The sequence below is a fragment of the Notamacropus eugenii genome, chromosome 5, assembly GCF_028372415.1.
Source record: "Notamacropus eugenii isolate mMacEug1 chromosome 5, mMacEug1.pri_v2, whole genome shotgun sequence".
Lineage (NCBI taxonomy): Eukaryota > Metazoa > Chordata > Mammalia > Diprotodontia > Macropodidae > Notamacropus > Notamacropus eugenii.
Genome location: NC_092876.1, coordinates 231,793,126 through 231,820,398, shown reverse-complemented (window position 1 = coordinate 231,820,398; position 27,273 = coordinate 231,793,126). Strand labels below are relative to the sequence as shown.

General features: G+C 38.6%; 1 protein-coding gene across 1 annotated transcript in view; it reads right to left on the bottom strand.

Annotated features, from left to right (window-relative positions):
* The window catches only part of MYO3B (myosin IIIB), a 630,862-nt gene that overhangs the window by 536,073 nt on the left and 67,516 nt on the right, over nt 1–27,273 (bottom strand). The window contains exon 7 of the mRNA XM_072615711.1: nt 20,349–20,494. Coding sequence (XP_072471812.1) covers nt 20,349–20,494 — 146 coding nt within the window. The remainder of the gene's footprint in view (nt 1–20,348; nt 20,495–27,273) is intronic.

Here is a 27,273-nt window from a genome sequence, read left to right as displayed (position 1 = left end):
ACTAGGAGGCCCTGAGAAAGGAACCCATCCTGAGAAGCTGAGGATGAGTCAGGGACTTAGTCAAAAGGAGAATAAAAGAAAGTCACAGGGGAAATGCAGAAGGAGGCAGAATCTCATTTACTGGGAAACTGGTGTATGAGGTAGGACCCTAGTCACAGAAAAAGGGAAGCAAGGCAGGAATGAGGAAACTGAGCCATGGATCAGTCAAAAGAAACTGAGTACAAGGCAGTTGCAGGACCAACAGCAATGCTAACTCAATGCTGATTGAGCGAGCTACAGATTGAGCTCCTCAGGATTCCACACCCCCTGCCAAGGGACAGAATTGGCCCTATTATCTGGGCCAGGCTATAGATGCTGGCTAAGTGGGCCCAGCTGCCAGGGTAAGAGGCCTGTGGGGGCAGGGAAGCAGGTGATGATTATACCACTTAGCAAATAAATTACTCAGCACACAGAGCCAAAGGCACCACAAAGAGAACATCCAATTCAGCTCTGCCCACACGATGAGGGCAGCCTTAAAAAGCAGCTATAGCATGTTGTAGTGGGGAGAGTGCTGGGCTTAAAGCAAGGTTCAAAACCAGCATAAGTTACTTTACTTTACTCAGCTTCAGTTTCTGACACAGTGGATCCATCCTTTACTCAACCAGCAAAATGATTTTCCTAAAGCATAAGTCTAGTTTTGTCACTCCCCTATTCAATGTCTCCCTATCCCCTCCAAAATCAAATATGAAATGCTCTATTTGATATTCAAAGCCCTTTATAACCTAGTCCCCATTTACCTTTCCAGTCTTCTTGTACCTTATCCCCAACACATACTCTTTGATCCAGTGATGGATGCTCACCTCCTACCAGTTCCCAAACAAAAAACTCTGTCTTTCAACTTCAGGGATTTTCTCTGGCTTTCCCCCCATGCCTGAAAAATCCTCCCACCTCCTCTCGGATTAGTGACTAGGACTGTCTTCCTTTAAATCCCAGCTAAAATCCCATCTTTTACTTCAAACCTTCCCCAGACCCTCTTAATTCCAGTGCCTTTCTTCTGTTAATTATTTTCTATTTATCCTGTGTATATAACTTATTGTGTATATTTTTGTTTGCAAATTATTTCCTCCATCAGATTGTAAACTCCATAAGGGCAGGAACCTTTTGACCTCTGTTTATATAACCTGGTGCTCAGTATAGCACCTAGCACGTCCTAGGCACTGAATAAATATTTATCAGTTGACTGAAATTGAAATAATCGGAGTACTTTACAGGGTTGCTGTGAGATTCCAATAACGTAGCATATGCAACGTTTTTTACAAAGGTTAGAGCATTTAGATGCTGTCTACTGTTATCCTTTGAAAAGCAGAATGGTTTAGCTGACAAATCTAAAATACTTGGATTTAACCTCCATACTGGCTGTGTGACCTTATCTTCTCGGTACCCTCGGGCAACTAAATCTATTTGCTAATCTACTTCGGTACCAGAAGTTTTCTCACTAGGAGTTACCTACACTTATTAAATCACAGGGTCATGCCAAACAGCAGGTGCTCCCAGCAGGTGTGTGCACACATACACACACACACACACGCACGCACACACACAAAATTCTTTTTAAAAAAAAATTCTGGTTTCATTATATTTGTGTACTTCTATAAGTAACCAATTCTCCGGACCATATATTTTCATCTAAAGTGAGAGTGCTAAATGAGATAGTTTCTAAGGCTCCTCCAATTCTAATTCTTTTTTCCCCACTGAATAGTATTTTAATTTTTTCCAATTATATGTAAAGACAGTTTTCAACCTTCACTTTCATAAGATTTTGAGTTCCAAATTTTTCCTTCTTCATCCTCCTTTCCCCTCCCCAAGATGTCAAGAAGTCTGATATAGGCTATGCATGAACAATCATACTAAACATATTTCCACAATAGTCATGTTATGAAAAAAATAAGAACAAAGGGGAAAGCCACAAGAAAGGGAAAAAAAGATAAAATAGTCTGCTGCGATCTGCATTCAGACTCCATAGTTCTTTCTCTGGAAGTGGATAGCATTTTCCATTATGAGTCTTTTGGAATTGTCTTAGATCCTTGCACTGCTGAGAAGAGCTAAGCATATCAGAGTCAATCATCACACACTGTAGCTGTTACTGTGTGTAGTGTTCTCCTGGTTCTGCTCACTTGATTCAGTATTAGCTCATGTAAGTCTTTCCAGGTTTTTCTGAAATCTGACTATAAACATCATTTTTACAGCACAATAGTATTCCATTACATTTATATGCCACAACTTATTCAGCCATTTTCTAATTGATGGGCATTCCCTCGATTTCCATAGTATATGTAAGGCCTTTTCCATTTTTATATGATCTTTTTGGGATACAAACCTAGTAGTGGCATTAATGGATTAAAGGGTATGCACAGTTTTATAGCTCTTTGGGCAGAGTTCCAAATTGCTCTCTAGAATGGCTGGATCAGTTCACAACTTCACCAACAACGTATTAGTCATCCATTCTTTAACTGCCAAATCTAATGGCCTTTTTCAATCTTTGTCACTTTTGACTTCTTTGTAGCTTTTGACATTGCAGATCACCCTCTTCCCTTCAATCACCTCTTTTCTCTGTGTTTCCCTGACATGACTTCCTCTACTCTGGTTCTTCTCCAACCTATCTGAATCTTCAGTGTCCACTTGGGCTCTGTCCTGGTCCCTCTTTATCTTCTGTTTCACTTATTGATTTCATCAGCTCCTATAAATTCAATGATCATCTGATGATCTGTAGACCTCTATCCAGTCGTAACCTTTCTCCTATCCTCTAGATTCTCATCTTCAACTGCCTACTGGACATTTCTAACTAGATTCCCCAAAGATATCTTAAACTCAACACATCCAAAACCAAATTCATTTTCTGTCACCCAAACCCTCCCTGCTTCCATACTTAAGGACATCACCTTTCCCCCAGTCACCCAGGCTCACAACCCAGATGTCATCCTCAACTCCTTACCTGTCCTCAACTCATCCCCCACATCCAATCTGTTGCTAAGTCCTGTCAGTTTTACCTTCGTGACATTTCTTGTATATGTCCTCCTTCTTTTTTATGACACAGTTACCAGTCTTGTGCAGGCCCTCATCACCTCACACATAGGCTATTGCAGTAGGCTGTTGTTTGGTCTCCCCTCCACAATTCTCTCCCCACTCCAGTCCATCTTTCACTCAGCTCTCAAATTAATCTTCCTAAAGCATAGGTCTGGCCATATCACCACACATATTCCCATTCAATAAAGCCTAGTTTTTTAAAATAATAAGAATATGATTATTCTTACCTACAAGATCAACTATAAAATCCTTTGTTTGACATTCAAAACCCTTAAGCACCTGACCCCCTCCTACTTTTCCACTCTTTCTTCCATCTTAATCAGCACCCCATACTCTGAGATCCAGTGAAATTGGCTACCCTTCTGTTCCTCACACAAGATTCCCCCAGTATGGGGCATTTTCACTGGCTATCACACATGCTAGTGCCTTCCCTCTCAGTTATTTATTTCTCAGTTATCCTGTGTATCTGTATATATGTGTGTGTGTGTGTGTGTGTGTGTGTGTGTGTGTGTGTGTGTGTGTGTGTGTGTGTGTGTAGAGAGAGAGAGAGAGAGACAGAGAGAGGTAGTTTGTATATAAGTATTTGCTTCCATTAGACAGTGAGCTCTTTGAGAACAGAGAATATCTTGTGCCTTTTTTTATCCCCATCACTTAACACAGTGCCTGGCATATAGTAGGCACTTAAATGCTTATTGACTGACATACGCATACATATAAACACATAAAATTGTTAAATCTAATTCCTTCACCTAATTCTCCTTGCACAATGTCCTTAGGTTACAGGGAGGTTGGTTTCCAAAGACTCAAAGAATGATGGGGGCAGGAACAAACCATGTATGTCATCTGGTCTGATTCCCTCACTTTACAGGCGAGGAAACTGATGCTCAAAGGGGTAAAATGATTTGCCTAAAGTTACATAGCTTAGTAAGTAGCAAAGCTGGAACATAAATCCAAATATTCTGACTCAAGTCTAGGGTTCTTTCAATTACGGGATGCTCATCCTTGCAACTCTCTGGATTGTATCTCTTAATGGGGAGCCTTGATATGTGTGGTGGTTGGAACTATGTCCAAAGTCTACAAAAATGTGTATAGCCTTTGACCCAGCAATACCACTTCTAGGGTTGTATCCCAAAGAGATCACAAAAATGGGAAAAGGACCCACATGTACAAAAATATTTATAGCAGCTCTGTTTGTGGTGGCCAAGAACTGGAAATCAAGGGGATGCCCATCAATTGGGGAATGGCTGAACAAGTTGTGGTATATGAATGTAATGGAATACCATTGTGCTATAAGAAATGACAAACAGGCAGACTTCAGAAATACCTGGATAGACCTAAATGAAATGATACTGAGTGAAGTGAAAAGAACCAGGAGAACATTATACACATTAACAGCCACAGTGTGTGAGGACTCTTTTTGATAGACTTAGTCCTTAACAGCAATACAAGGACCTAAAACATTTCTGAAGGTCTCATGATGCAAAATTCTATCCATATCCAGAGAAAGAACTATGGAGTCGGAATGCAGAATAAAGCCAACTTTTTCTCCTTTGTTATATTAGGTTTTGTTTAGTTTTACTCATGCTTTCTTCCATTTGTTTTAATTCTTCTATGCAACATGACTAATGTGAAAATATGTATCATAAGAATGTATGTGTAGAGCTCATATAAGATTGCATGCCATCTTGGATGGAAGAGGGAGAAAATTTAAAACTTATGGAAGTGATTGTTGAAAAATGAAAACAAATAAATAAATTTGGAGGAAAATAAATAAATGGAAATAAAACAAAATATGTATGATAGGCTTCTTAAGACAACTATAGTACCAATAGTAAGACTCTATTCCCAGGAGAAGCTGGAATAAATGACTTAGAATGAACCATTAATCAACATATTATATAGACAACTCTTTTCATGGAAAAAATAATCCAATCCTGGAACTACAAAGGGCAAAATCACCACTAAACAAGACTGTATGGATACAATAGAAGAAATAGAAGGACCAGTTTTGGAGGGCATTTATATCCACTAGAGAACTTGAACCCCAAAGAGCCAGAAGTATCTGTGTCAAAGATGACCAACATCAATCTAGAGTAGAACAGGGGGCTGCAGAACGATAAATTTATAACTGGAAAAAAACATAGATATCATGGAGTTCAATTGACTTAGTTTATAGATGAAAGAAACAAAGGCACACAGAGTAAAGATCACAAGCCTGAGGGCACCAAAGTTACCAGGGAGGTTAATTACTGGGGATTCCAAGATTTGGAGCCAACTGCTTGCTAGCTGAAAGACTGTGCTTCATATCCCTGCATTTTGTCATGAAGCTATAAGCCTAACACTGAATGTGAATTCAGTCTGTCCTGATAACCTGGCCAAATAACAAAATCAGCAACAATAACAACATAGAATACATTGGTTTATAAAACATATGACTTATGTGTTGGTTTATAGACTATATGGTTTATAATCTCTATATAGGATCAAGTCATTAGTAACAGAAATCACCAAAAACTCATTCTCTACCCCATTGCAGGCCTTCATTGTCCATTTCCTGGAAAACTGTAATCACTTTCCCCTCTCTGATCCATCCTCCTTACAGCTCCCATGGGTCTGACCATGTTATTCCTCTATTCAAGAAGACTCCAGTTCCTCTCAGATAAAATGCAAATTTCTGAGCCAGGAGTTCAAATCCCTCTAAAACCTAACACTTTCTTCTAACTTTCCAGATTCACCTCCTGCTATGTTCTAGCCAGACCCCTAGATCATCATCCTATTTCATAATTAACTTCATGCCTTTGCAATATTTGTCCCAAATGCTTGGAGTGCACTGCCTCCTCACTTCTACCTCTTAGAACGTCTAACTTCTTCAGGTGCCTCCTCTTACACTAAGCCTTTCCCATGGATGATCCCAGTTGTTAGAGCTCACTCCTTCCACAGATTACCTTGTACTTACTCATCTGTTTTATAGTAAATCAATGACTTATAACAGTGACTGATCTTTCCCTTCTAATTGGGTGGCTATTTACAAAGCCTGGAACTGAATTAGAGGTCCTGGCAGCTCATTCTGCTTTGTCAACTCATTCCCAGTCAGTGGCCATTCGGCACTGAACCCTCCCCCTCCTCAAAAGCCCAGGAGGCACAGACTATCACCTCAGCATGAACCAATAGTCCCAGCTGCTCTACTCTGGTGGAGAAAAAAAAAAGAATTACCAAATATGTTTCTCAGATGGGGGATCCTTCTGGGGCACTTCTGCCTCCTGCCTCCAGCTATCCAAGGAAATGGAGTGTCAAAGTCTTGGCCCATTCAGCAATCCTTGGAGAAAATGCATGGCGGAGAGGGGTGGCTTCACTGACTAAGTAATACTAAATAGCTCACATTAAAAGAAGCTGGAAGTATTAGGAGCCTCCCCAGGAGAGACTCTTAAAAAGATGTTCCACGTCTTCACTGCAGAACCATCAGAACCATATCAATGTTGGGCACTCAGGAAGTGCCAAATGATCCCAATTATTCTAGTGCCTCCTGCTTTATGAGAAACGCTGGAGGTGGGAGGGTTCCTGAGAGGCAAGGAGATCAATGTTGTGTGTTAGCAAGGAAACCAGAGATCTGTGAGTAAATCCAGACAGGCATCCTTTGCTATTAAACCAGCCCTCAGCTCATCACTTCAATGATAGCTGAGTTTTCATTGCTTCTCCTCGTATTCCATAGTCCTAAAGGAAAACACCTGGCTGATAATTCTCTAAATGTCAAGCAATTATTGATGACTTGAAATTTCCCTCCCCTTCAACCTCTCCTATCTTTTTGCAGCTGAGGAGCAGGGTAAAATGACTGGTTTCTTTGTGGGGATTCTTTAGTTGCTGAATTAGAAAATTTAGGATTAGGAAAGCTTTATTGTGCACATTTTCTGAAGTTCACTTTTTGGTCCTTGGTTTTCTTTCTCCATACTTCTATCCATGGACTAATCCTATCTCATCTCTTCAAATACATCCTCTACACCTATGACCCTCAGATTTTTATTTCTAATCCTGATATCTCACCACTGACTCCAGCTCTGTATGACTGGTGCCTATAGAACAGTTCTGCTTTGGAGACTTTTCATCAAGAAAATTAGTATGTCCAAAACTAAACATCTTCCATGAATCAGTTCCACCTGCTATTTTCTTCCCTATTTTCATCATTGACACTACCATTCACCACCTGGGTTTATAATCTTATCTTCATCATCATTCCCAGATCCTAGTACAGTTCCTGGCACATAGTAGGTGTTTAATAAGTACTTGTTGACTGACTTTATCCCCTATGTATAATATGATATCTCTTTGAAATCGGAAACAGGAACACTTGCCTTTGTTTTTATTTTTTTAATGCCTATTTTGTATGAAAATTCTGATAAGGGATTTGGTTTCCAGATAAACATAGAGAGAAGAGAGCATTGCATAGTGTTATGAAAACTCAATATGGAATTGTAAGAACTGGGTTCAGATCCCAGATCTGCAATGTGTATGGCTATGGATAAGAAACTTGCTCTCTCTAGGCTTGATTTTCCTCATCTGTAAAATGAGAAGTTGAACTAGATGACCATTAAAGTATCTTTTAGCTTTAAATCTATGATCCTACACATATTGACACTTATTACCATAACCACGGTACTCCACTCTCCCTTCTTTGCTCTCCATTTCTTTCTTTCAATAACCATGCCTTAGATTTGCCAGTGTCCTTATATGGACCATATGAACTTTTCTGAGTCTTGCTGGTACAGATCAAGGCTAAAGAAGGAGATACTGGCAGGAAATGTTCATTGGGTCTTCAATTTAAACATAGCATACGTTCCAAAAGTCTGTTTGTAAAGCAGCTGCTAAAAACTTATGTTATACAAAATGACCAGGTTCCCAAGCTAGCCCACAAGTTTTAACCCCTTAATATATCCAGGACAAATAACCAACAGCACCATTTTACCTATACATACGGTGACCATTTGCCCTCAATTTTTAAGAGGAGAGCTTTACAACTCAAAATAAGTGTTCTTTTATCCCAATTTTTAAACATTTATATTTAAAGTTTTAAATTCAAAATTTTATCCCTCTGTCCTTCCCTCCACCTGCTCCCTCTTCCTTAAAATGGTAAGCGATCAGATATAGGTTATGCATGTGCAATTGTGTAAAACATTTCCATATTAATCATTTTATACAAGAAGATTCAAATAAGACAAAGAAAGTGAAAAATAGCATGCTTCAATCCGTATTCAAACAATATCAGTTCTTTCTCTGAAGGCAGATAGAATGCTTCATCTTTAGTCCTTTGGGATTGTCTTGTATCATTACACTGTTGAGAAAAGCTAAGTCATTCACAGTGCCTCATCGAACAATATTGCTGTTACTGTGTACAACATTCTCCTGGTTCTGTTCATGTCACTATGCATCAGTTCATATACATCTTTTCAGGCTTTTCTGGAATCATCTTTGACATTTTTTATAGCATAATAATATTCCATTACAATCATATACCACAGATTGTTTAGCCATTCTCCAATTGATGGGCATCCCTTTGATTTCTAATTCTTGGCTACCACAAAAAGAACTGCTGTAAATATTTTTGCACAAATAGGTCCTTTTCTTTTCTGGATGCTTTTGGAATATAGACCTAGCAGTGGTATTGCTAGATCAAAGTGTATACACAGGTTTATAGCCCTTTGGGCATAGTTCCAAATTGGTCTCCAGAATGATTGGATCAGTTTACAATTCTACCCAGTTTTTCCAAAATCCCACCAACAGACAACATTTTCTTTTTTTGTCATATTATCCAATCTGATAGGTGTGAAGTAGTACCTCAGAGTTGTTTTAATTTGCATCTCTCTAATTAATAGTGATTTAGAGTATTTTTTCATGGCTATAGATAGCTTTGATTTCTTTGTCTGAAAATTGCCTGTTCATATCCTTTAACCATTTATCAATTGGAGAATTACTTATATTTTTATAAATTTGACTCTATTCTCTATATATTTGAGAAATGAGGTCTTTATCAGAGATATTTATTGCAAATTTTATCCTTATAATTTCGGTTGCATTGGTTTTGTTTGTGTGAAAACTTTTTAATTTTACATAATCAAAGTTATTTTTTCTATTTTTAATTCTCTCTATATCTTCTTTGGTCTTAAATTCTTGCCTTACCCATAAATCTGACAGATAAACTATTCCATGCTCTCTTAATTTGTTTATGGTATTACCAACTATGTATAAATCATGTACTCATTTTGACTTATCTTGTTATATGGTGTGAGATGTTGGTCTATACCTAGTTTCTGCCATACTTTTTTTTCCAGTTTTCACAGCAGTTTTTGTCAAATAATGAGTTTTTATTCCAAAAGTTTGGATCTTTAGGATTATCATATGTTAGATTACTATAGTCATTTACTCTAATGTAATTTGTACCTAATCTATTCCACTGATCCGCCACTCTGTCTTAGCTAGTACCAGATTGTTTTGATAACTGCCACTTTATAATACCGTTTAAATCTGGTAAAGTTAGACCACCTTCTTTCACATTTTTTTCATTGATTCCCTTGATACCCGTGAGTTTTTGTTTTTCGAGATTAATTTTGTTATTATTTTTCTAGCTCTATAAACTAATTTTTTGATAATTTGATTGGAATGGCACTAAATAAATAGATAACTTAGATAGAATTGTCATTTTTATTTTATTGGTTTGGCTTACCTATGAGGAATTAATATTTTTCCAATTGTATAGATCTGACTTTATTTGTGTGAAAAAGTGTTTTATAGTTATGTTCATATAGTTTTTGAGTTTATCTTGACAGGTAGACTCCCAAGTATTTTATACTCTCTAAGTTATTTTAAATGGAATATCTCCTTATATCTCTTCTTGCTTGACTTTGTTGATAATAAATAGAAATGCTGATGATTTATGTGGGTTTATTTTGTATCCTGCAACTTTGCTAAAGTTGTTAATAATTTCAAGTAGTTTTTTAGTTGATTCTCCAGGATTTTCTAAGTCTAACATATGATCTGCAAAGAGTGAAGGTTTGTTTCCTCATTGCCTAGTCCAATTCTTTTAATTTCTTTTTCTTCTATTATTTCTGTAGCTAACAAGTCTAGTACAATATTAAATAAGAGGTGGATATTGGGCATCTTTGTTTCCCTCTGATTGTACTGGGAAGGCTTTTGGCTTATCCCCATTACAGGTAATGCTTGCTGATGGTTTTAGATTAATATTAGTTACGATTTTAAGGTAAGTTTCCTTTATTCCTATGCTCTCTAATATTTTGAATATGAATGGGTGCTATATTTTGTCAAAGGCTTTTTCTTGCCTTTTGAGATAATCATATGATTTCTGTTGGATTTGTTATTGATATGGTCAATTATGTTGACACTTTTCATAATATTGAACCAGACCTGCATTCCCAGTATAAATCCTACCTGATCATAATATATGATTTTAGTGATATATTGTTATAATCTCCTTGCTAGTATTTTATTTAAATTTTTGCATCAATATTCATTAGGAAAACTGGTCTATAATTTTCTTTCTCTGTTTTAGCTCTTCCTTATTTGGGTATCAGCACCATATTTGTGTTGTAAGAAGAATTTGGTAGGACTCCTTCAACCATTTTTTCTGAATAGTTTTTATAGTATTGGGACTGTTCTTTAAATGTGAATCTATCTGGTCCTGGGAATTTTTTCTATAGGAAGTTCATTGATGACATATTCAATTTCTTTTATCCATTTAAGTATTTTATTTCTTCTTCTGTTAATCTGGCTAGTTTATATTTTTGTAGCTCTTCATCCATTTCATTTATATTGTCAAATTTGTTAGCATATAATTGGGCAAAATAATTCCTCCAACAGTTGTCTTAATTTCCTCTTCATTGGTGGTGAATTCACCCCTTTCATTTTTGATGCTAATAATTTGGTTTTCTTCTTTCCTTTCTTAAATCAAATTAACCAATGTTTTTCTATTTTATTGGTTTTTCCACTAGTGATCAGCAATGGGGTTAAGGCCTAATTGGTAACTTGTCCTAGTGGTGAGATCACCAGGGTAGGGCCTTGCTGTAGCTGCACAGACTGCTCACTTGCCTAGGGGATGGCTGGTTTAGGAGGGCAGGAACCTCCTTACTAGTGGGTTGCCCCAGGCTTGGAGTCTTGATGCAGGCTCCCTGCTGTGAGGCTGGCTGCTACTGTTGCTGCTGCTGCTGCTGCTGCTGCTGCTTGCTACTGCTACTACCCTTGAACCTTGCTCCCTTCTTACCCCAGTGAGAGAGACCTTTCCTGCTAATCTGGGAAGCTACTTCCCTGAGGTGGTTTTCTAATTGTTTGGAGGGAAATTTGGGAGGTTTCTTCCTCACTCTGTCCTCTTGGCACCAGAAGAATGAATGTACTTTTAATGAGTCTTTTCAAACTGAATAACCTTTGTCAAACCATGTGTCTTGATTTTTGTTGACAAAATGGGTCCCCTGAACAATACCTATAACTTGTTGTTATTGTTTAGCTATTATCGCTTTTGTCCAGCTCTTCGTGACCACTTTTGGGGTTTTCTTGGCAAAGATAAGTACTTTGAATTTCTTTCTCCAGCTCATTTGACAGATGAGGAAGTTGAGGCAAATAGGGTTCAGTGACTTGCCCAGGTTCACACAACTAGTGAGTACCAGGCCCACTTTGAACTCAGGTTTTCCTGGCTCCAGGCCCAGCACTCTATCCGTTGCACCATCTGGCACAAATCATTTTTATGGCAATATTTATTCTGCACTCTAAACAACTGATTTCCAAATGAACTTTAAGAACACAAGTGGTCTCTCAGTTGGACATTGCCTACATCTATATATGCACAAGGAATACAGAAAAATCCAGAAACACCAGTCAGCCTAGGATGCTGTGGTCTCCTACCTGTAAATCCTGGAAGAAGGACTTTCCTGACAAGACTAGTATCAAGGGTTCCTGCAACATCATTTGCTGAGTATCTCTATGCAGGGTCTTCGGAGTGGAGGGGGTTGGGAGTGTAGGAGGTTAGACAGTCTTGACCTCCTATAGTTGCTAACACATTATCCTTGTACCAAAAAGATTTATGTTTCCAAATTCACATAAGAGAAGATAATTTTCAGGCATGTCGTTGATTCATTTCTTTCTTTTCCTTGGAGAGAGAAGTAGAGGTTTCTAGGGTTCAAAAAAGAAATATTTCTGGCTGGTGTTAGGCAATAAAGTGCAAGGACATTCAGATTCCCAAAGCAGCTGGGTATTCTTTGCTCTGCATAAGTACAGAAAATATAACTAATAGTTTGGATAAAATGATCAACTTGAATCATCACCTTCTTTTCTTAGCAAACTTTTAAGGCTCCTACATTATTTTGCTGGTGACAATCTGCTCCTCTCCAAGCAGCCTTCAGTGACCTGATCTGATTGTAGGTCTCTGCAATACCCCAGTGTTCTGAATCGGAGAACAAAGTTTAGATGCTCCAAATCCTTAAAACCCATTTATTTTTCAGATCATTCATAAATGGATTGTCCATAAGTGTGGGGGGAGGTTAGATGATGATACTTTGGCTAGCCTCGGTTTCTACTTGCTAGTTTCTTTGTCTTTTTAAAAAATTTTTATCTTATTTTTAAAATTTGTGAAATAAAAATAAGCATTTCCACAACACAGTAGAATTTTTAAAAAGATGATTGCACATGAAATTGCAAATTTGTTACATACAAGTTGCTATTCCTTTTAAATATATAATAAAGTTATCCTGTAAATTTCTTTTTTTTTTCCTTTTTTTCTTCCCTCCCCCTCCCCTACCCTAGTGATGGCTACCAATAGACACAAATGCGATTGTGTGTCCGTATGTATGTGTGTAAGTAAAATCATTCTATACATACTTCTGCTTATCAGTTCTTTCTCCAGAAGCAGATATCATCTTTCTTCATTAAGTACTTTGTAGTTAATTTGGGTATTTATAGTAGTCAAAATGAGTTAGTCACTCTTTAGTTTCTTAATTGATACCATCCTTGACACTAACCCAAAAGTTAACTTCTCAAGTAAAAGAGACAAGAATAAAGTTATTTAAGGAAGAGATTTTAACTTTAGCAAGTATTTTTGTATTAGACCCAAACAATATGTTTTTCCAAACATCTTGTGGTAGTGAAAGCTGCTTGTGTCCATACTATCACAAAACATAAGGCTATTTGCCATCCCTGCCACATCTCTAACCCTGCCTATCTTCCAAAGACCAGTTCAAAGTACCTGTTCTCCAAAAAGCCTTGCCTGATCTATCCCAGGTGGAAATTCTGCTTCTTTGTTCAGATCTCACATGACACTTTGTATCTCTTCTGCTTTTTCCTATTCAATTTAATTCAGCAATTATTAAGCACTTACTATATGAACTGTGCTAGGTAATGTAGCTACAAAGATAGATAGCATACCAGCCTCATTCTTAAGGAGTTTACAATGTAACAGTAGGGAAGACAAGTACGCAAATAACTATTATAATTGGAAAGTGAGATATGTGCAAAAGAGAGGTCCAGACAATGTGCTGTGAATAATTTGAGGGAGAATACCTTTTATATGGGGAAGGTCAGAGAAGGCTTCATGGAGGATGTAATATCTGAATTGGGCCTTAAGGAGAGAAAGGGATTTCAACCAAAGGATAAGGAGTCAAAAGAAGGATGTTCTAGGCATGGAGAGTGGAATGAGTAAAGGCACCAGAAGGCAGAAGGAAAGTCAGGGACCGAGTGCTTTGGTAGAATAGCAAACAAGAAAAGGAGAGAAGTATGAGAACTGGGTTGACAGCTTAAAGCCAGAGTACCAGAGGCAGGAGTTTATACTTTATATGGAAACACTGAAAGATTTTTGAGTAGAAAAATAATATGATCACAATGCACTGAGAAGATTGCTCAGGCAGAGATATAGAGGATGAATTGCAGAGGGGACACACTAGAGAGGCATGAAGACCATTTAGGAAACTATTACATTAGTCTAGGTAAGAAAAGATGAGATCTAACTAGGAGAGTTTCCATGAGAGTGAAGAGGAAAGGTCAGATGGATGTAGAAAAGTCAGAACTTGGCAACTGGACACAGGGGATGAGAGAGAGGGAAAGGTCAAAGACAACTTCAAGGTTACAAGCCCAGGTGATTAGGACAATGATTGTGCTATAATCTATTCTGTTTTAAGGTGATTTAATGTCTATATATGACATAGTAATCTCTGCTAGATTGTGAATTTTATAGTATGTGAACTCTGAATTATCTTTGTATTTCTCACAACTCCCAACATAATGCCAGTTACTCAGTAAGCACTGAATAAATAGTTGTTGAATGAACAAATGAGTGAATGAACAAACAACTAAATTCACCTTCAACCAAAAATATTTCTATTGCAATCCTTGGAAATTATCTGCTTCTCTCCATGAGGAATGAATGAAGTGAAACTGATCAATGTGTACTGAGATACATTGGGTAACTGACGCTGGTGCCTGGACTCAGATTGATGCTAATAATACCACACTCACTTTGCTTATATAACAGGTGAACCCATAATAAGCAGCCACTGGTTTATTTTACTCTATTTTTAGAGGTGCAAAATCAGAAGAGGAGGAAGAGAATCATTAGCCAAAGACCTGTAAAGAAGGGGGATATGCCTCGGTTGCCAAGAGACCAAAATAATTGTACTTCTTTTCTCTCTATTGGCTCTTGAAACAGGGAGTCTGAGAGACTCATTTTCTTTTAAGTGAAAAGTATGCCCAGTTCAGGCCATTTTCCAGAACTTGTAAAAGTTCAAAGGGATCTCCAGTGTAGAGAGGCCAAACATGGACAGCTGGCTATTTAGTACCTTACAAGTGGCAGGAGAGATATACTGTTGTAACAGAGTATTTAGACAGATCGTAGGCTTGGGCTGGTTGCATTTCCTTTTTCTCTTTTTCTCTTCATTGTTCTCTAAACAGTTGAGGACAAATAGCAGCATCTACTACTATTGAAAATCCTACAGGAATCTTTGGAACAAACAATGTCAAATCCTGACTCTTTTGCTAAGCCAAAGGATAGGTTTTATGTCTGAAGAGGTCATATCACAATAAATAGAGGGGTGGGAGAAAGACGAAGGGAAGCACACAGAAACCCAGACACCAGGAGAAAAGAGAGCAGGAACTCCAAACAGGCATGATGGTCTTCAGTCAGGCCAGTTTTGTCTCCAGCTCACTGACAGTCCCTTTAGCAAGCACTCTCCTTAATTACTTGCTTTTTGATATCTGGGGTTCTCATTGTATACTCAACCAGCATCACTGTGGAAAATCATAGAAAACAGAAGAACTAGGGCAGACCTTCAAGAACATCTATTCCAACCAACCCTTTCATTTATACATGAGGAAAGGGTTCTCTGAAATCCATACATTACATTTCACCACCTGATTCAGGAAGATTTGAGAAAGGCCTTGAGGCTGCCACTATGCTCAACTTGCCTACTCCAAGCTCAGAATGTATTAACCAAAAGTTAGACAGAAGCTTCTTGCAAATCAAGTCATCACAGTCAAGCTCCATATTTGATTTGTAGCTTATTTACTGAATAGTAAACAAGGCCATACTTAAACAGAATGGGAAATATACATCTAAAATCAAATACAAATGGTTTGAAGATTATCTATTTAGATTTCTCCATTTATGTAGATAAGCGGGAGTTAATGGTACATATATAGAAGGTGTTTGGGGCTTTATTTTGCCATAGAACAGGATGGCCAAGCATCATGGTAGACCTTTCTCTCTGTTTTCCACTAAAAAGCCTTCCTAGGGAATGGAAGAGAATTTTAACCATAAAAATCAACATCATATGCACACATATTTACGCAAAATAGGGCAAATAGACTTAAAAGACCAACTAATGAAGAACTACTTCGCTCATCCTTACAAGCAACAGTGAGTCAAATGTTGATTTTATCTACTGGCCCCTAGCCCTAGTACCAGGAAAAAAATGACCAGCCTATAGTGGAACACATACTTCAGGCTCTAGCTTAGGCATGACTAGTGCCAAATAAAGGTCTGAGTCCGTCACTGAGAGCAACATGAGGATATTGAGACTAAACAATGAAACTTTTATTTGAACTGAAAAACAGAATATACGTTGTCCACCAAGCTAATGTCCTCAGCACGAGACCACTCAGTACAGTATCAACTAGCCTGAGCCAGGGGGAGTTTTTGCTCAGCTGGGGCTGTGGTCTTGTGTCAATGATCACAGCACACTTTTCCTGGTTTTAAGAAAAGAAAAGCAACTTAGGCAACTGCCCTAAGGGAAATCCACAACAGAATGTTAGGATTTGTTGTTCACTTGCTTGCCTTTCCTGACTAGGGCTTGTAGGCATTTCTTTAGTAGTGGGATCTAGACTAGAAATGGACCATAAGAACCCAGTTATTATGTTTCTACTTATATTATTTTCCCAAATACAAAGTGGTTCCGTTAAAGTCTAGAGCTAACAATTACTTGTATGTTACAGATTTCTAGGAATATAGCAGGTACTCAATAAATGCTGACTGATCAGTTGATTGATTGACCTGGCCAGCATCTGTGTTAGAACTAAATAGAGGTAAAAAGTCAAAGGTTATACTAAGGGAGACTTGGTTTCCAATTTCAGTTCTGTCATTGACTAGCGATGTAATTTTGTGAAAAATAGTTCTATCAGCTTAAAAGATATGTCCAAGACTTGGAGCAGCATCTGGCATGTAAAAGGTGCTTAATTAGTGTTTATTGACTGGACTCCTTAATAGAAAATGGGAATGGTATTGGGCTGAGCTCAAGGGATGCCAGGACTGATACATTAAGAAATCAATGGACCCATAATCTATTAGATGTAAGGGAAAAATCCTCCATGATTAGAGCTGTCCAAAAGTGAAACAGTTGGCTTTGTGAGGACCTCTCTTTGGAGGTCATCAAGGAAAAGCTAGTTGACTACCTATTAGGCATTTTATAGATTCATGGTCAGGTACAGTTTAGATCAGATGACCTCTTAGGTCTCTTCTAATTCTGATTTTGTAAATGAAATTGTAATTTAAGACTAGAGAAGTGAGATCAAATTTCCTGCCTCCTCCAAAACATACTTCAGCTATAATAATAATAAGCATTAAGATAGGTGAAATACTTTAACAAATATTGTCTCATTTTATTTTCATAACAAATCTGTGATAGGTACTATCATCATCCTCATTTTACAGATGAGGAAACTGGCCCAAGATTATCCATGAGTATATATCTGAGGTCACATTTGAACCCAGGTCTTCCTGACTCCAGGTCTAGGACTCTGGTATCCATCTAGCTACTCCTTTGCAGGACTTACCAAGCTACTCTCTATCCCTAGAACCGTTGATATCTTTCTGGATGACATAGAAGAGGGAAGTGAGAATGAGGAAACTGCAAGGAAGAGAAAGTAAGCCAGCATACAAGGAAGAGTGTAAACAGAGAAGTGTTGTGGAGGGAGAACTCAGTCTCCAGGAGGAAGTCTTTTACTAGTTAGTCTGAATAACACAACCACTAGTGTCTATTTCTCTTGTTGAAGTCAAAAATATTTAGTTCATCCAGGCTGTACATATAACATTTCCCTTCCTCACCTTGTATATCAAACAACATCCTCTCTCCCCCTGGCACCCTTCAAGATAAGGCTCAGATGCCATCTTTTCCATGAGATATCCCTTCCTCAAGTAGTCCCAAGGTAAAATGATTTCTCCATCATTTAGTTTTGTAGCAATTTGTACTCCTCTTGTGTCTTTGTTGTTTTTGGGTTGGTTGGGTGAGGTCTAAATCTGCGTCTGCATTATTATAGGACATTGCCTCTGCCAATACAGAACCACAACTCTTCTGACTTAAGCCTTAAAGAATGACCCAAAGCATGAGAATTAAGTGGTTTTCGCCTGGACACACAACCAGTATGTGTCAAATAGGTCTTAAATCCAGATCTCTCTAACATCAGAACAGCCCTCTATCCACTAGAGCAGTTATTAGTCATTTCTATCTATGCTTGTTATAAAGTAAATTAGTAAATCCCACTCTAATTTACTTTTTACTTATGCTTGTATCATAGCATCTAGGTGGTGAAATGGATAGAGTTCCTGGCGTGAAGATTCATCTTTCTGAGTTCAGATCTAGTCTTATTCACTTCATCATTGTGTGACCTTGGGCAACTCACTTAACCCTGTTTGCTTCAGTTTCCTCATCTATAAAAATAAGCTAGAGAAGGAAATGGCAAAGAAATCTCGGCCAAGAAAACCCCAGATGGGGCCACAAAGAGTCAGATACAACTGAAAACAACCAAACAACAAAAATGTTTATGTCATAGCCCTCCATGTACATTTGGGGGTTGAGGTGTCTAGACTTATGATTTCAATGGTATAAGGAGTCCCCCAGTGAGTAAACTCTTTCTACTCATGCAGCTCATCAGCTATTCTGTAACTTACAGTCTTAGAACTTTGCCTGGAACACTAAGAGGTTAAATTACTTTCCAACAGTCATACAACTAGTGTTTACCGTGCAATAATATTCACAGATGCCTTTCAGTACACTTTTTAACGCCTTTTTAAAACCATTTACATCAAAAGGTAGTTGTTAAGAAACGCTAGCTAGTGAAATTTAAAGCCTTTAGAATGGAGATTCCTTACGGTCTCGGCTAAGTGGTAAACACCCTGAGGACAGGAACTTGGCTTGTTTATTACACAATGGGAGGGTCTAAGGGAGCTCTGCTTATAGGAATGCATTACACACAGAAGAGGTTTAATAAACATCTATTGAATTAGTCATTTACTTAGTTAAATTAGTCAAGGAATGAATCATTGATTGATTGATTGGTTGATTGATTGATTTAAGAAGCTATTTAACGGGCTGCTATGTGTGCCAGGCACTGCGCTGGGTGGTAAGGATGTTAAGACAAAAAGGAAACAGTCTCTAACCTCAAGGAATTTATATTCCACTGGGGAACCATGGGAAGTTACGCTGCCTCTATACGAACATTGTGGTCATTTCCAAAAGATAAACAGGTTGATCTACACATCTCTTCTCATGCCTCTGAACCCCACTAAAAAAACCAGGCCTTCACTTAGCTGCTTTAGGGACCTGCCATTCCATTAGATAACCTCAAGTTTCCTTCACTCCTTTAAATGTCATAACCAGCATTTCTAGAGAGTGGTAGCTGTTCCCATCTGGGTTGAGTGAAAGCAGAAGACGTAGATAACATTATGACGCAGAAGGCAAGGGAGCCTCATCTGCATATAAATGGACCTAATCAGAAATGCAAATTGCAATCAAGAGAAATTTTGAAAGCCTGTGATAACTAAGTGATTGTGCAGATAGGGAAAGGTCAAACACTTGTATTGTTAAAGACTTTAAACTGCTATCAGCCAGCCCCCAGGCTTCTTTTGTAAATGAAATGTGGAAGACATAAATATATGTCAATCAGCAACCAGCCCAGAACAGGGTCTTCAGATAGCAGCTTTTTATTGTTCTCTTACCCATTCTTTCCAGTAACTAAAAACCCTAGAGCTGCCCAGAAGCAGGTCCCATTCAGAAGAAAAAACAGATATAGACAATAAAATAAACATCTAACTTGCTATAGAATCCAGGCTTATGTACAAAACACTCTTTTAAATAAAGACAGTATAAAATATATTTACATTAAACACACTCCACAGATGACTCTTCTCCGTGGATGCTGCTCTCACTGAAACGTCATAAAGGTAAGTTCTATCACCACTGAAGGTTATCGCAAGCTCACAGAATGCTAAACTTGGAGAACCATCTGATCTCAAAAGCCATCTCATCCAATTCATACCTGAGTGAGAAGCCCCTCTACAACATTTCTGGTAGACTCACTCAGTAAAAGATGGAACATCCATCACACACACACTCACACACACACACTTTGCCATACTTTCTCCAATGACATTCAATTATTCAAATGTTCAGATAGCATACAAATTGAATAATACTGAAATGCATGATTATGTGATCAAAAAAAAATAAAAGACACAAAGACAAATGCCTTTATCCAGATTTATATCTGTGGTCTTCTGTGAGGAGCTGAGAAGATCAACATCCAAGAAAATCAGGAAACGACTGAAAGCAATTGTTTCAACAAGGTGTTATTATTCCTTGTGGGTTCTCTTACAAGACCATTTTTCTTTTCTTAAAAAAAAATAATTTTTCCACTGATGCTTTCTTAGGATTCAGTGGCAAATTGTTTATGAAATATTTATCACCCTTCTAACTAGACTCTTTTTTCCCCCAAACAACAAACTAATGAATCAAGAGAGCCATCTAGTGCCGTACCTTGGAATCTTAAAGAGGGTTTTCACAGGATGCATGTCAAACAAGGGTGGGTCTCCATCCCCCAGCTCTATAGCCGTGATCCCCAGGGACCAGACGTCACATCGAGCATCGTAAGAGTAGTCGTACTGCTGTTCGCAAGCAATGACCTATCAGACAAAAGCAGGACGTGAGACATTAACCTTCACTAGGCAGGAGGCCACGCCCCCTTCAATGTCATAAGAGGTCTTCTGTCAATCAGCCTCCTCTCTGCTACCTTGGCTTCGCTGAATTAGAATTCCTAAAGTAAGAGGAAACATATTCTTTTCTATTTAAAGATGACTGACTGTTCCACCCCTCGGTGTGTTCCTTCACTTAAAAAAAGAAAGACAAAACATGTGACCACCTGGCTGTCTTAAGGTCATCACAGAACATCCATGTAGTTGCTTTTTTAAATGTGTGTGTCCTTATACATCTAACTATTCAGAAAATACTGAACAGAGAGAGGTTGCATGATTCAGTGGACAGAAGGCTGGGCCTGGAGTCAAGAAGACTCGAGTTCAAGGTCAGCCTCCAACACTTACGAGCTGGGTAACCCTGGGCAGGTTTGCCTCAGTTTCCTTGTTTAAAAAATGGATATAATAGCAGTACCTACCTCCCAGGGTTGATGTGAGGATCAAATAAGGTAATAGCTGTAAAGGGCCTAAGTACAGTGACTGGCATATAGTAAGCACTACATAAATGTTAGCTATTAGGATTATCACTATAGTCTAGTCACTTAAACTCTCAATGCCAAGGCAACCCTCTAAGACTCTAGAGATAAACTGCCCATCTGCATTGGTGGACACCATTTCCACACCAAACTCCAGGTTTTCCTCTATCAATGAAATAGCAGGTCCAGACCAAATATTACTACTGCTATTAATTATAATGATAACTATAATAAAAAAAATTTATCTTAAGGAAGATTGTCATCTTTCACCAAGCTTCCAGTGTAACTGAATTGTCCAATAAGAACCCTGGATCAGACAATGCCAACAGCTAATGCTGACGTTTTCATGAGTTCTATGACCTTGAGCAAGTCATGGGACTTAGCTCCCTCATCTGTGAAAAGTGGGGCTGAAATACTTAATTTCTATCCTGTTTCCCAGAGATCTCTCTAACATTAGTAATTAAAATTTGCAGTTTAAAGATCCTTTAAATAACATTCTCTCTTGCATCTCATAACTGTGCAAGATAAGGAATGAAAGTAAAATTACTGCCAATTAACAGATGCGGAAACTGAAACACATCGAAGCCGCTTCTCCAGAGTCAACCACCTGGTAGGGGTCAGAGCCAAGACTAAAACCTGGATCTTCTTCTAAGTCCAGTATTTTTTCCTTTGTACCATATTGCTTCTCATGAGGATAAAAATAATAGCTGACATTTGTGCAACGCTTTAAAGGTTTGCAAAGCATTTTATTATATACATTATCTCATTGGAGCCCCACAGCAGCCCTATGAGGTAGATGTTACAAGAATTATCATTCCCATTTTAAAGAAAAGGAAACTGAGACTCAGAGAGCTTTAGTCACATAATTATTAAGTGTCAGAGGGACAATCTGAATCCAGGTTGTTCTGGTTCCCAGTATTGCATGGTCTCTATTATGTCATACTGTTTCTGATCTATGACCCATGATAGAATCAGTATAAAAGATTCAGTTTCCTCAAATGTTGATTCTTCCTGTCAATGTCTACTTGACCTCACTCTTTCCCTTTTCAGCAGTATCAGCTGATGTGATTGGGTCTAAAATTACAGAGGCAGAATACCACCAAACCTGTCATTCGCAGTTCTCTGTCATTTCCTGTTGTTGAGTCATTTCAGTCACATTCAGTTCTCTGTGACTCTATTTGGGGTTTTCTTGGCAAAAATCCTGGAGTAGTTTGCCATTTCCTTTTCTAACTTATTTGACATCTGAGGAAACTGAGGCAAACAGGGTCAATAACTTGCCCAGGGACACACAGCTAGCAAGGTCAGAGGCCAGATTTGAGTCTTCCTGACTCCAGGACCAGCACTCTATCCACTGTGCCACCTAGCTGTCCATCTGTCATTGCTCAGTGAACACTAAACCTTATGAGGAAGAGCTTATGAGCTTCCTGAGACAACTGCAAAGACTCTTTGTATTCAGGCTGTCTTGGAAAAGATTAAGTGTTGGGCAAAAGGGAGTGGGAAGGAGGGAGAACAGGGAAGTACTTTGGGTACTTTTGTTTGAAGTGAAACATTTCCCTCACCTATTTGAGGATGACCTAGGGCTGCCTGGAGTGTGACATTCTTCTTCCAGGCCAAAAAGAAAATGTTGGCACCTGCTGGAAGTAGTAGCTGGAGGCATACAACGCTGCTCTGGTGAAAGCACAGAGCTCTGATTCTTTCTGCTCCTGTTGCTAGCGAGAGACATGCACTGTACAATTAATACCATTGACCTGCCAGCTTTTGAAAAGAGACTCAGACTGCATGGGTCAGAGCTTCTGAGGAAAGGTGTACAGCACAGTCCTTGGCTGGTGTCCTTCACTACAACACAGGCAAACAAGATTTTTGGAAAACAGAGCTGCCATTCATGGAAAATGGAGAGGGCCCAATATAGCTCATATTCTGGTTTTATGCACACTCAAATCCTGTAATTTTTTAAGTAGAGTTTGTAGATTCACAGAATATTAAAGCTGGAAGAAGCCTCAGACCTCACTTAGTTGAGATCTTCCATTAGACAGAAGAAGAAACTGAAGCCCAAAGAGGAAGAATATTTTGTCCAAGGACAAATAGCTATGCAGAGATAGAGCCAGGACTAAAATGGAGGTCTCCTGAGACATATGGTCTAGCACCGGGAAATATACATCACTGCTTCTTTGTAAGCCTTATGTGATAATTATTGTTACTTATAGACTTGGATTTACCTAGGGTTACAAGAGGGCATCCTGAATGATCATCCACCTATGAGATGGAATGAGAGGTTACTTTCCTTGGTCTCCAGGGACATCTCGCCTCATCCCTTGAGAACCCTACTGTTTCCCTAGCAGTGATCCTATATATGGCAGCTCTGGGACCTTTTTCTTTGTTCTCCAATTAGACTTGGTTCCTTTCCAGTTAATGATCTTTGCCACAAAACCTGTGGCTAAATACAGGTTATACTTATTACACTTACTCAATCTTCAACCCCTAAAGTATAACACTTTTTTAAAAAACGTAAAAATTCTTTTTGACATCTTTACTTTTAAACCAAATCAAGAAACCTTCATTAAGTACCTACTATGTGCCAGGCCCTGTGCTAAGTACTGGGGATACAAAAAGAGGCAAAAAATACCTGCCCTCAAGATGCTCACAATATAACCAGTTGCATTTCTTAGTATATCCTCCCTAGAAAAAAAAAATTGGCAGAATTTTTTAAACAACCAGAATATCAAAAGAGTCAGACGTTATATGCCATTTTCATGCCCATGGTTCCCCACCTTTGTAAAGAAGCCAGGATGGGAGAGAACACTTTTCTCTACCTCTTCTTTGAGGCCAAATTTGGTCAGTATAATTTCACACCATTCAGTTTCAGTTGTTTGTTTGTGGTGGTGGTTGTTGTTTCTGTCTATATTCTAGCAATTACTATGTACATTATTCTCCTAGTTCTGCTTGCTTCACTTTGTATCAGTCCATATAAGTCTTTCTCTGTATTCATGACATTCATCATTTCTTATAACAAAGTCATATCCCATTAGGTTTCCATATCATAATTTGTTTGGTCACCCCCAATGGATGGACATCTACTTTGTTTACAATTTTTTGCTACCACAAAAAGTGCTATAATGATTATGATGATGTATATGAGGAATTTCTTCCAAAGAATGGTTAACTATCAAGGTGAAGGAGGGGGAAGGGGGAAAGATGAAGAGAAATGCAGATGTATAAAGTATCTGCTGTCATCAGTTATTTCATCACATTTTGTTGCTATTCTAAGTATGTGCCCCATCATATATTCTGGCAAGAACACAGCTTAGCATCCAATACAAGTGCTTCATGTTCAACTCAATTCAACAGTCATTTATTACATACTAAGTGCCAGACACTATGAAAGGTTTTGGAATATAAAGTGATCTCTGCCCCCAAGAAGCTTCTATTCTGCTAGAGACACACAATGTCTACATAAGAAAACAAATGTAAAGGAGAGTTGGAGAGAGAGAGAGAGAGAGAGAGCCAAGAGGGAGAGAGATGTGCTAGTAAATGTTTACTAACCAGGTCTTTGAAATATAAAAATGTATACATGACACACTTTTAAGTTTTATTTGCATTATTAATATTTTCTCCATCACTTAGAGTGTAGACAATCAACAAGCCAACAAATCAATATCTGATTTGTAGTGTTCTGTCTATTTCTAAGGTGTAGATACTCTCACAGAAAATTTAACAATGGTTCTCCTGAACCAGTAGAAGCTGGGTCTAACGTAGCCCTGGAGAAACTTCTAAAAAAGGTGGGGGTATCCTCAGGAAAGTCCCCCTACACAAAGAGGTACCCTCCACATCCTATTTATCAACAGGACTAAGACTGGAGATTAGATAAAGGTGGAGGAGGAGAGTGGAGCCAAGAAAACTTATTAGGACATTATTACAAGAATCCAATCATGTGGTGATGGGAACCTGTACTATGGTGATATAATGCAGGAGATGACTGCAGTGACCTTCAGTGCCCCTTAGCACTCTAAACCTATAATCTTACAGCACTAGAAAAGAGAGATGGGCAAAACTCTTATTTGGCTACAGGTAATATCTGAGGTCAGCTTGTTTAGTAGATTGAGAATTGTCAACTGGACAAATTCTTTTCTTTCTGAAATATAGCTCTCACCTAGCAGAAAGAACCACTGAGCAACAACCTCACAACAAAGTTCATGGAATTACACAAAAATCATTTGAATATGATCTGCAGAATAGGAGAATTTGTAAATGATAATGATTCAGACCCTGCATAGTCCCTGCAGATGAGTGTTATTGGCTTTGTCTACACAGCAAAACTGCCAATTCAAAAGTAAAAAACATGTCAATCCATTGACTGTAGGAAAGCAGCCTGGTACGGATGGGGTGGATGCTGGATTTAGGGTCAGTATTTAGGTGCAATCCGCAGCTCTGTTACTACCTGTATAATCTTGGGGACTTAACATCTTTATGTTTCCCAGAGTTTCCCCCTCTATAAAATTCAGGAGAACTGAGTCTTCCAAGGTCTGTTCCAACACTGAACCTAAGATCCCATGAACAAGCACAGCCTTCTACAGAAAGCTTTTCATGACCTTCCCTCCCCAGTCCCAACTGGCAGTGCCCTCCATCGCTAAACTGTCTTATATTCATTTTTATTTATTCTGTATATATGTGTGTGTGTGTGTGTGTGTGTGTTTGTGTGTGTGTGTGTGTGTGTGTGTGTGTGTGTGTAATAGTCCTTCTGGTAAGGCTTAAACTGGTTGCCTTAAAGAAGAGCCTAAGTCACAAAAGACCCTGGGAATGGTTTTTTTTCCCAATTTAGGAAGAGAAGAAACTAATAGTTTATCAGGATTGAAGGTTAGGATTTTCATCATAGTGAGAGTTTCAAAAGATCTTTTAAGACAGGAAGGAGGATGACAGCATGGGGCATCAATAGCGGTAACAGCAATTTCTCCTCAAATTCACACCTACAAGAGAAACTGTGACAGGCAAAAAACTAGTAGGGCAAGCAGCAAGGCACAGGACAACAATTTTTTCCTGTTAAAGATTTCATCTGACTGATCTTTCTCATAAACACATAGAGTTAACCTTGTCCCTTCTATCTCTTTATGACCTTTTCTTTGCTCATGGCATAAGAGTGCTGGACAGCTCTGGGAGCCACATAGCAGAGAGTGAACTTTCTTTGGGCAGAACTGGGACCCCCTCTAACCAGGAGCATAATCAGAAAGCATTTATATGTTTCAAAAGTATACTCCCAAGAACAAAATTAATTACTATAAACCTGGACCTTTTCAAGCTGCCTGGGGGTGTGCTAGTAAATGTGTTAACAACTAGCTCTCTGGGGAAAAAAAGTACACAAGACATTTTTAAATTCAATCTGTATTAATATTTCCTCCATCCCTTTTTTAAATCTAGATTATCAAAATCAATCACTTAAGCCCTGATTTGTCTGCTCAGTTTTGATGTGTAAATACTCATTCTGACATTTTAACAATTGGTTATTGCTACCAGCTGGTCAGAACTGACTCCAGAGCATCTCTGAATCTGCCTCCAGCATACCACAAACTAAATCTGGTGCAAGGCTTGCTAGAGGTTACATTTATACATGCATTTGGTTTCTCCAAGAGAAAATAAGCCTTTTGAGAGAAGTTTTGTCTTCATATCTCCAGTACCTTGCCTTGTGCCTGGCACAAGAGGCAGACTAAATGCTTGTTCATTAACCCATGATGCCGAACAATGGATATTCTAAACTGATGTCTAATTAAACTTACCAGCTATATCTTTGAGTTCCGATTACATGCAACGCACCAGGAGACCATAATTGACCAGCTTTCACACTGCTACTGCCACATGGCCCTGCAAACCAGACCTCTGGGGGCCGTGCCTAGAAGAAACTTAGCTCCATCTCCAGACCTAGGATCCCTCTTCTTAACCCCAGCTCTTAACCATCACTTTACTATGTGTGTTGTCTTCCCTTGCGTGCCCCTTGAGGGGCAAGGACTATCTCACCTTTGTATTTATATCCCCAGTGCTTAGCACAGTGCCTGAGTTATAATGAAGTATATTAATAAATGCTTTTTTTCATTAATTCTTTCTGTCATTCATTCATTCAACCACAGGATCTAGAAAAGACTCTATGCTCACCCCCACCCTAAGTACATTTCTTCTCTACCGAGACTTCTCTGCCAGGACCAGGAAAAGGTGACAGTTTCTTCAAAACATAGTCTCTCTTTAGTCAGTGAA